Here is an 11224-nt window from a genome sequence, read left to right on the forward strand (position 1 = left end):
GCTTCTGTACCCCCCTCTCTCCGCCCACCCCCCTCTTCAGATTCAGTGTCGCTCCTCGTGGGCCCAGCACCCCTGCCCTGTCCCCCTGTCCGGCTGCGTCGTCGTTCAAGGTGCAGGTTTACAGTCGACTGACCTCCCTGCCTGGTCCTGGCCGTGTGACCCTGGACAGTGACTTTACCTTCCAGTGACTGTCAGAGGGTCACGCAGGGGCTGGTCCCGCCACACCTGCGCAGGTCACATTCTGTGTTCTCGCCCGTCCTGACATCCTGCTTGAACCTCCGTTCACTCCCCTGTGTGTCCCCCTAAGCCCTTGTAGTAAAGACCCAGGAAGTGCTGGACTCAAACCCTCTAAATTTTCCTTTTTTCTTTTTTAAAGATTTATTTATTTATGCATACAGAACTGGGGTACAGGCCACAAGTGCGGGGGTGGTGAGAGGCTTCACCAGAGACAGAGCAGGGAACAGAACAGGCAGACTGGTGAAGTACACTGCTGAGGGGAGCAGCGGGCGGGTCAGGAGAGGTCTGCCGCGCCATGTGGTCACCTCCGGGGCAGGCGGGGATCCAACTCATGCGGAAGCGGCTCTAGCTTCTCAGTGCTGCGCTTTAACCTGCTGCGCCACCAGGGAGGGCCTATAAATTTTACTTTTAAAGGAAGACACACCTGTCACCCCTCCTGCTTTGGCGGGAGGCCCCTGCAAGGGGGAACGGTGCCCTGACCATCCCGGCCAGGACGTGGCCTTCAGGGCCCGGCCCTGAGAGCTGGTGTGGCAAGGACAGACAGGCCGTGACCAAGTCAGCGGGACTTGGGACTTGGCAGTGCTTGCTGCTGTGTGACCCAGGGCAAATTACTTAACCTCTCTGAAACTCAGGCGCAGTGGGGCTCATCACGCCCCAAAGGGTGGCTGCGGGCTGGATGCCGTGTCTCAGTGGCCGCGGCCTTCCTGCCGCCCCCGCTGGTGTTCTGACTGCTCTGTCCGTATCCTGCCTGGCGGAGTTGTTCACGTCCCTCCTCTTCCTCTGCCCTCGCTCGCCCTGACTCAGCCCGCCCTCCCCGCCTCGCCTCGCTCTCATGACTCACTGGCACAGGGCTTTTCATTTCTCCTGGGTGCACGCTACCAGAACCTGTTCTGAGAGGACAGGAACCTGATGCCTTTGACCTCCGTCCCCCGGAGATGACCTGAAACTCCCTCCACAGCAGCCTGGTGGCTCATAGCCTGTCTCCGGCCCCCACCCACCCCCACTCATGGGACTGGAACTCGGTGACAAGAGTGACTGTGGACAGAAACTTGGCCGAGAGGCCCTGCTGAATCCCTCCTTTGTGATGGAATGTAGTGCAGCCTGGCTCCCTGCAAGGGAGGCCGGGGATCCCTTTCCCAATTATGCAGCTTGGCAGGAGGAGGCTGGGGTGCAGGGAGAATGGTCAAGGAGCCTCTTTGTGGGGGGCCAGCCTGGCTAGCAGACACCTCCTCCCGCCGGAGCTCCGCCAGTGAGGCCCTGAGCCCGGCGTTTCCGGAGCCGAGCTGTGCCAGCAGGCCCGCGGGCAGAGCTTCGTGGCCGTGTGAGGGGCGGGGTCAGATTGCCGGCTTCTGGCCTGGTGCCACGGGATTTGGGGGCCTCGGTGGGTAAGAGGCAAGGGGAGGCCTGACCACAGCACTTGGAACCCTTCGCTCCGTGTGGGCCAGAGCAGCGCCACTTTCTGTCTTTACTTGAGTCGTGTCTCAGCAGTAGGTCCTCAGACTGCAGGCCAGGCGTGGGCTGGAATGACCACCCCACTCGGGTCTCGGCAAGACGGAACATTCTGGTGTCCGGAGCTCTGACTACCCTGAGCACGCCCTTCCCCTGATGCTCCCCTCACTGCAGGGAAATCCCTCGTGGCTCTGCTGGGTCAGGATGGGCACGGGACTCACGCAGAGGAGCGAGACGCAGGAGCGAGACGCAGGACGCCCCTTGGCCTCTTTTGGGCCAACTTTCTTTGCACATTCCTACCCCAGGGCCTCCCCTCCCCTCCAGAAAAGCAAAGGAAATGCATGCCCCTACCCCCACGAACACCTCAAAGGGTCATACTCAGAGCTTACCTAACCTCTCTGGTTTTTCACAGCTGGGTCCTGAATGCAAGATGTTGGCATGAAGAATCGTCACAGCTTCCCGGAGCCTCCCCAGCTAACAACAGGTTGGTACCACTCCTAGCTACTAACATTTTTTCTCAAAAAGCCAGCGGTACGGTCATTCACTTATCCCTTCAGGCCCCCTAGAACATGAGCAGAGAAGGGTCCACCTCTGGGGTCCAGAGGTGAGTCTGGTCAGGCTGGGATGCCAGGCTGCCTGTCAGGCCTGCTCTGAGTTAGGGACATCCAGGAGTCACATGATCCAAATCCTCTATGCATAAAATTAGCTTCTTTCCATCTTTTTGGAAGGGAAAGAACACCATACTAAATATAACGTGGGTCAACAAGCCAGGGGGAGATGAATGGCCACCGCTGGACCCCAGGGAGCTGGTCCCAACCCCAGCTGACCATCGACACTTGGTCTCCATGGGGAGGGTGGTGTTGGTGGAGAATCGAAGCAACGGATGGACACTTCACCTTGCATGAACCCCCAAACTAAAGCCTTCATTTTTCAGCTTTATTTGAAAAACAACACATTAACCCTTCTGAGGCTTCGAGGCTTCTAATTCCTTCTCCCCATTTAGAAAATGAAACTAAATATCACTCTAACCCCTGTACACTAAGAAAACTATAAACATCTTAGCATACACAGCTTGAGTGTTTTGAAATTGAAGTGTGTTCTCCCTTTTTTCTCATTAACATCCTTTAAGGAGCACTTTTTTTTTTTAAAGATTTATTTATTTATTCATACAGAACTGGGGTACAGGCCAGAGATGCGGAGGGTGAGAGGATTCACCAGAGACAGAGTGGGGTACAGAACAGGCAGATCGATGAAGTACACTGCTGAGGGGAGCAGCGGGCGGGTCAGGAGAGGTCTGCCTCGCCATGTTGATCTCCTCCGGGGCAGGCGGGAATCGAACTCATGAGGAAGTGGCTTAAGCTTCTTAGTGCTGCGCTTTAACCCGCTGCGCCACCAGGGAGGGCCTAAGGAGCACTTTTGACATTCTTTTCACAGGGCTCCCCACCCCACACAATTTTAACACTACAGATATAGCATATACTGTACTGTGTAAACTGATATCTCTATACTGTGGAAAGATACAGACATTGTAATAGCTGAGATTTTTTTTTCACACCATCCCAAAGAACCAATTTTTGCTCCATTTGAGTGATCTCTCTCCAGTGAGAATGCTTTAAAAATATTTACTAACAAACCTTTCTGTAAGAACTCACTGTATGGCCCGTCACATACTGCTCAAACGCTTCATATATGTTCATCCTCTTACTTGTCACAAGTCCCCTAGCAAGTGATGGCTAGAAAGCCCAATCTTCATTTCACAGCTGCAGGGCCTCAGACACAGAGAGGTTAAGTAACTTGCCCAAGGTCACACAGCCAGGAAAATACAGAACAGGACCCAGCTGCTTGGCTGCAAGGTTTGCACGTAATCTCTGAACCATGTTGCCTTGCAACAACACATTTTGACATCAAAACATTCAAAATACGGGAAGAGTAAAAGGCACACTTCTCAAGTACAACTTGTCCCATCTTCGGAAGCAATTATTGGTTCAAGTTTCGAAGGTACTAATCATCTAGAAATGTTATATATGTGTTTGTGTATATGAACATCCAGTGTCTCTAATTTTAACACAAGCAGGATCGTCCAATCTCTTCCCTTCTATATTCCTAACAGACATATCTATGTGTAGAATTGTATTACAATTAGAATCACACTCAACCTGTTCTTTTAACCTTGCTGTTTGACTTTAAAGTGTCATTAGCTGCCTTGACCATATTTTTCCAAGTGTGTGGACCATGTTTTTTTAACCAGACCCAGAGGACTGGTTACAGAAGTGACTTCTAGTTTCTCACTCATATAGAGCTATAATGGATAATCTTACCTTGCACCTAATTTCTCTTTGCATAGAGAACTGCAGAACCAAAAGGTATAAAATGTTTAAAACTTCTGACCCACAAATGCCAAAACCTACCGTCCATAAGAATTGTGTGTCATGCCCATCCCAACACCCTCACTCACCAGGCCACTATCACCCACCTGCTTTTGATCCTTGACGAGAGAACAGGCCAAAAATGTATTCATGGAGACATTTTCATCCTGCCTATAATTCTTACCTGGACTCTGTTTCACTCACTCAACAATGGGAAGCTGAGCTTGAACTGAGAATTAACAAGGGCAGAGCGGGAGGGCAAGCCAGTGGCTGGGTCACTGCTTTAAAAAGCATCCTGGGCCCTCCCTGGTGGTGCAACAGGTTAAAGCGCAGCACTGTGAAGCTGTCCACAGCCACTGCAGCGGGAGTTCCATCCCTGGCCAGAAAAGTGACCCGCATGGCCCAGCAGGCCTCTCCTGCCTCACCTGCTGCTCCTCTCAACAGTGTATTTCAGTCCATCTGCCTGTTCTGCTCCCCGCTCTGTCTCTGGGGAATCCTCCCACACCCCGCGCCTGTCTATGCCCCAGTTCTTGTATACATAAAAATAAAAAGCATCCCATCAGCCTCCCATGTCCGCAACCCTCCTGACAGGCCCTTGATGGCGGGGGTGGGGGTGGGAGGGAAGGGAAGGGGGGCCCTCCCTCTCCTGCTTCCACTCTGAGCCAGGTCTGGACCCACATGCAGAACCAACCCCTTGCCCTCCCCTTCACTGGCCTAAAGTGACAGCGTGAGAAACGTACACTGTGGGTCCTGAGACTTCCTAGCTGTTCCCACACACATGCATGGACACATGATGACATGGCACTTCCCCCCCCACCCCCGGCCACCTGCTCCCACAGCCCTGTACTTTCTCCCCACTTTACCAATATTCCCTGTGGGCAATTTTCTTGCTGGCAGCCCCCCTAATCCTAACTCGCTCACCACTGTCTCTCCCGGGCCCTATTTGCTGCTTTGCTGATGCACAAGAATTGTTTGTTGAGTTAAAAAAAGAAGGAACTGACTTCAAGCCGGTAAAGGATGTGATCCCAAATATTTTTAGAGTATTTTCTAACAAAGTAGACAGTTTCCAATGCAGCCCATTGTTTGATGAGAAAATATCTCTGCAGCATCAAATTTCAAGAGGCCTGGTTCGCTGTTCTTTTGGAAAGATCAGCAAGAACGCCAAATCGAAAGCAGGGCCTTGCCCATCTAAACATCTGGAAAGTTTCGCAATTTTGCAAAGGCTGCTGTTGCTGGAGTAACCTACAGAGCAGAAGCAGCAAGGCTCCTTGCTCGCTCTCCCTCCGGGCCTCGCTCCAAGTGGCCTAAGCTAAGCCCCTGGGGGTGACTAGCTTGTCTGCTTCACTCTCCCTCCAGCAAGCAGCTGTGTGCCCAGGCAGCAGCTCCTGTCGCCTGAGGTTGCTGAGCTGCTTCCTGGGACCTGGGTTTTTGGTCCAGCTGGGGACAGCTGCTAAGAGGAGGTATGTGCAGGTTCTGCCACTTAAGAAAAGGACACTCCATGTGGCTGCGGAAAGCCTCTTCTGCAGGGCCCACTTCAGTCCAGGGGTTCCAGAGAGCTTGGGAGTCCCTACTCTGTTCCAGGCTCAGACATGAATATGCACCCGAATGAGACAGATTTTCGATAGCAGTTGCTGGGGGGGACGTGTGGAGGGGAGGGCTGTGGGAGGACAAGAAGGGCTGGATGTCCGAGTGGGGTGATGCGGGCTGCAGAAACGCTGGCGGTGTGTGCAAGCAGGGCCAGAGAGAGTGGGAGGCGCAGGCCAGGGCAGGCTGGGTTTCTGCTGCAGGAAACGGGGCCACGGAGAGAGGTGAGCAGACCGCCAGGGGCTGTCTGGACGGGGACTGTCACTGATGGATGCCACTGGCCCAGGCATCTCTGTGGCAGCTGAGGACCCGGTTCCCGCCACCATCATGCTCACACGGACCCAGAGAGAGCTGAGACGTCCGCGCGTTCTCAAACTCCCAACTGCTTTGCGGTCCCAGAGCTCTGCCGGTTTGGCCTCCTGCAGGGAAGGGTCTGGCTTTCCCTTTTCGGGTGGGGTGGGCAGATCTGTGACCTCCTACATCTCACAGAGCCGCGCCCGCACGTAAGACATCTAGAATGCAGCAGAGGCGAGCCCGGCCGGGCCTCAGCTTCCGCGAGAACGCAGCGCGGTGCCCACAGGGCATCCTGGGTCAGAACTGAGTTTCCGTCTCCTCTCTGCTCTCCCTCCAGACCTCGCGGCCGCAGCCGTTGCCCCAGGATGCCTCACGTCTGCCTGAAGCCAGCCCTGGAGAACCAGCTGCTGGTGCTAGGGGTTTTGTTTCGTGCCTTGAAGGACTTGCTGCTGGTGCTCCTGCTTTTTATTTATTTATTTATTTAAATCGAGCCGGCCGTACCCTGTCCCTGCCACCATGGCGCAGTCCAAGGCCAACGGCTCCCACTACGCGCTGACAGCCATCGGCCTGGGGATGCTGGTCCTCGGGGTCATCATGGCCATGTGGAACCTGGTGCCGGGGTTCAGCACCACGGAAAAGCCCACCGCTCAAGGGAACAAGACTGAGATCGGCAGCGGCATTCTCAAGAGCAAGACCTTCTCCGTGGCCTACGTCCTGGTGGGGGCCGGGGTCATGCTGCTGCTGCTGTCCATCTGCCTGAGCATCCGCGACAAGAGGAAGCAGCGGCAGGGCGAGGAGCTGGCGCACATCCAGCGGCAGGCCGGGGCCGAGCCGCACACGCAGGAGGAAGACAGGTGAGCCGCGGCGCCAGCCTGGGATGGACGCGAGCCCGCCGGCAGTGGCGCGCATGCGCACGCACGCACCTGCCCGCAGGAAAACCTCTAGGAGGTTTTCCCTTCCCACTGCTCCCAGTAAGGCTCTGTAAGCAGTTTATATGCTCGCGCGTAACTTTACACCTCTATCGCCGTCCCCCCAGAAAATGGGTAAGTGGGATAACAGGTGTACCAAGATTTTGACACCCCCAGGGAGGTGGCACAGACATAGGGGCGCCAGAGCCCACAGGCTGGCTGCCTGCCCGTCCACCCTCTGGCTGTGCGTATGTGCTTTGCATTGAAAAGCTTCGGGGTAGTGTTCTGTTGGACCCAAAAAGCCATGATCAAGTTTAAGAGATAAATGATAAGTTGAGGAACAGGGGATGAAGGTTGACCCCTCCCCCCCATGATAAAAGGAGCCCCTACAGATGAATATGAGGCATGAAGACACTGATAAAGAAATGGACAAAGCTGCAAGCCAGCATTGGGGTGCTGGAGCAGTAGATGCCCAGCCTCGGTAGTCACGAGGCTGCAAAGGGGAGAGGCTGGTATTCCTCGCCTGTCACATTGGCCCAGGCAGCCCGGGGCTGAGAGCTGGCGGGCACTCGTTGCTGGCGGCGGGTTGGTGGGCCGTGGCTTCTGTTCCCAGGAGCTCGTCCTTGGGAGACGGGCACCTAAGTGCGAAGGCGTCACGCCAATGTGTCTAGCATTCTCAGTAAAGCAAAGGCTGAGAAACAAGCTACATATCGCAGAGCTAAATGACAACAGGCCAGCTCGTGGCTGCTCCGAGCCCTTGTTGAGCTCCATTTGCTAGTGTGCAAGCCTAGCTGAGAAAGGCGTTTATAACGCAGAGCCCGTGGGAGAGCCCGGTGGCACTGCAGGCCGTGGCTGTGGGTTAGGGGTGTCCGTAGCGTGCACGCAGACTTAGCAATGATTATCTCCAGGAGGAAAGGCTTTGGGTGCTTTTATTTTCCTCATTCACTCTTCCTGTGTTGTTTGAACTTTCTACGTGGCTTATCTTTACAGCAGGGAGGGAGTTATTTTTACTTGGGAAAAGTTAAACCCATTCTAGAAAACTCAGGAAATACAGAGGAGGGCAGGGAAGGACGATCAGCCGCCATCGTCACCCAGCGTCGCCGGGAACACACTCGCCTTCCCTGGACAGCCAGGATCCGCGATGGGCCACACCGCTTCTAGAAAACGGGCCAGACTTCCCACTTGTCCTCAGCGCTGGGAAGTGGGCTTTCTCTTTGACAGTCAGCGGAGGGAGGCCAGCCCCTGGCTGCCCTTTGGGTCTTCCTGAGACTCTGGGTGATTCAATGCGTCATTCAGCATGTCTGTGCATTTCACACGTCAGATAGTCCTTCTCTAGCCCACACACCTTTCGCTTCACCCTAGCAGTTATCCCATGAACTTGTCTGTTGCCTTTAGCCAAAGACCCAGCTGGGCGGGCAACAGCCCACCCTCGTGGAGGCGGGTGGGGCTGAGAAGCAAGGGGCAGCAGCTAGATTAGGGTGCCCCCAAGGGGAGCAGGACAGTCCCGCCTGACCTCCTACTTCCTAGGGATAAGCAAGTCGCTTAACCTCCGTGACTCTTAACCTCCTGTCTCGGTTCATCCCTAATCCAGCTCCTCCGGCATCCTGGCGGGAGGATGAATTGGTTTGTGTGTGGAACTTCCTTAGAAAGTTGCCGGAGGCTCCAACCCGTGCTTAAGTGTTGGCTTTTCTTCTAGCTGGGTTCCAGGGCCGGCATCCGGTCCCGCGGGCTAACTCACTGTCTGTGCTTGCCTGCAGCCAGGAAGAGGCGGAAGCGGTCTCCTCACGGTACTACGTCCCCAGCTACGAGGAGGTGATGAACACTAACTACTCGGGGGCGGAGGCCAGGGACCGGGACCCGAACCCCAGGATGAGCATCTCGCTCCCGTCCTACGAGTCCTTGACGGGGCTGGACGAGAGCACCCCCACGGCCCCCGCAGCCGCGGATCCCAGCCGGGGCAGCGCGCCCGACAGGCAGAACTCCAAGCTGGCCAAGCGCCTGAAGCCGCTCAAAGTGCGCAGGATTAAGTCCGAAAAGCTGCACCTCAAAGACTTTCGGATCAACCTCCCGGACAAAAACGCCCCCCCGCCCTCCATAGAGCCTCTGACTCCCCCGCCACAGTACGAGGAGGCCCAGGACAGAGCCCCCGACTCGCGGCCCCCGGACTGAACCCCCGCCGCCCGCACCTTCCCTCCCGCCGCTCACGCTCCGCACCAACAGGCCCCCCACGAAGCCACTTCAGCCACAGCTGAGCCGAGGAAGAACCGTGCACACTGGCATGGGTGGGGCCGAGGCAGGCGGCTGGGCGGAGCCTCTTGTGTCTGCAGACCTCCAGCTGGAGAGAAGCCCAGGGGCCGTGGGACTGTGGCCCTTCGGGTGCAGAGCAGCGATTTGCCCCTTGCCCTTCCTCAACTCCCAGTGGCGCCCCGGCCTCCCTCCAGCCGGGATGGGGTCCTCAGCAAAGGGTCAAGCCAGTGGACGGCTGTGCTTGTCTTGCTTTATCCCTGCCGCCCCCGGCGGTGGGCAGTGACCGGCTCTGTGGGAGGCTCCGGCCACAGTGTGGATGAAGGGAGACAGGAGTGGACAGTAGGTGAGGCCAGTGGCTCTTTGAAAGGCCAAGGCTCACAATGGCCAGTTAGTTGGGTCCAGGGGTCCATGTTGCTAGTCTCTCCCGCGTCACGGTGGAAAAGGAAAGCTGTGTGAGACACTCTGTACCTTCTCAAAGGCCGTGCAGCTGAGCTTTTGATAATAAAATATTTTCTATGTCCTGTACGTGGGTCCTGAGTTGGTTGGCCGCTCTTGCAGCATGGCCTGACTTAGGGGGAATGGTCAGCAGGAATGGCATGATGTGTCCAGAGCACACAGTTGTGCCAGGCACTGCGCTAGGCACTTCGGGGCATCACCCCATCCGTCGGTGCCCGTGGCTGGAAGCTGGGCTTACAAAGCGCCCCATGTCTGCCACACCACGGGTAAGTGGCAGAGCTGGGATTTGAACCCAGGCTGCTGGTTCCAGGGCCTGAGTTCTTCAACACGGCTGTGCCACTCAAGGTGGCGGCAACTGGGGTTCATGTTCCCATCCGCACTTGTGCCCAAGAGGAAGTCCTGGTGGGATGGAGGGCAGCACTCGGCAAGAGAAAGGGGCAGTCTGGGTTGGAGGGTGGAGGGAAGCGGGAGACAGACCTGGGCCCAGACTGTCCCTTCCTGCCTGGGCCCGCGGATGCAGCCTGCCTGAGTCTGCCTGGCCAGGAACGTGGCTGGAGCGTCAACTAGGGCCCCAGATGTTTCCTGAAAAGCTCCCCTGGGAGGAGAGGGCAGCCGCTGGGTAGGGAATCGCCCGACAGGTGCCTCACGTTCTAACCCTCCGCTTTCTCAGTGCAAATCCAGATACAGCGAGGGGAGCAGCGGCCGGCGGGGCGTGTGGGGCCGGGGCTGGCCTGGCCCCACCCGGGTTCTCCGGGCAGTTCTCTGGCCTGGGCTTCTGTTACTCTTGGTGAGGTGGGACCCATGGGAAGCCTAAAGGGGGCAGTGGGGAGAGAAGAAAGCGAATTGCAAAGTTCCAAATGTAGTAAGGTCATAACTGTTGCAGAGAAGTGACTTTCTAAAGGGGCTCTTTCAGCATTTATATTAATTAATAATATGTCAATAAAACAAAACAACAAACACGTGAATAAAAGAGCTTCCAACCTGCCCTCCTACAGCTATCTTTTTTGAGGTGTCTGCCTAGCCTAGACCTTCTAGGGGGGAAAGAGGTTGGGGCATGTAATGGAATAAATCATAGCCTCTCCCCTCCCACCAGTCCCCAAGATATCAGACTCTAATCTCTGCAGCCTGAGGATGTTGCCTTATATGGTGGTTTTGCAAATTTGACTCGGTTAAGGAGTTTGAGGTGAGAATATTGTGTGGGACTCTCCAGATGGGCCTGGATGGTGGTGCCATCCACAGAGGTACTTATAAATGAGAAGCGGGAGGGACTGTGTATCTCCTCCCTGAACACCCCCCTTCCTTGTGGGGATATGGCATGAGGACCTTATTTGTTTTGGAGGGCGGAATGATGGGGAAGAATGTGACATGACTCAGAATAAATCACGAGCAGTTAGCATGTAAGAGAGGAACATGGGTTCACCTCTGTCGGAAAGGGAGGCTGTGAGAAGCCTGCCTGGGAGTGCCAGGTGCCGGCTGGAGTCATCATGGCTTTGCTCTTAAGGGCACAGATGGGGAGGAGAATTCTTGAAGGTACCCACCTGTCCTGGGATCCTGAATGTCCGCAGGGCTGTGAACGAGCAGAAAGAATTCCCACTCACCTCAAGCTGCTAAACATGGAGCTTCCCTACGACCCAGCAATCCCACTCCTAGGTATCTATCCAAAAGACACAAAAACACTGATTG

General features: G+C 55.7%; 1 protein-coding gene across 1 annotated transcript; it reads left to right on the forward strand.

Annotated features, from left to right (window-relative positions):
* Positions 1-2102: 2102 nt before the first annotated feature.
* On the forward strand, positions 2103-10498 carry TMEM51 (transmembrane protein 51). The gene is made up of 3 exons (XM_004678523.2): positions 2103-2170; positions 6268-6784; positions 8596-10498. Exons 2-3 carry the CDS (start codon positions 6447-6449, stop codon positions 9005-9007), a joined length of 750 nt encoding a protein of 249 aa, XP_004678580.1. The 5' UTR covers positions 2103-2170; positions 6268-6446; the 3' UTR covers positions 9008-10498.
* The last annotated feature ends 726 nt before the right edge of the window (positions 10499-11224 follow it).

This window comes from Condylura cristata, unplaced genomic scaffold, assembly GCF_000260355.1.
Source record: "Condylura cristata isolate star-nosed mole 26May11 unplaced genomic scaffold, ConCri1.0 scaffold00008, whole genome shotgun sequence".
Lineage (NCBI taxonomy): Eukaryota > Metazoa > Chordata > Mammalia > Eulipotyphla > Talpidae > Condylura > Condylura cristata.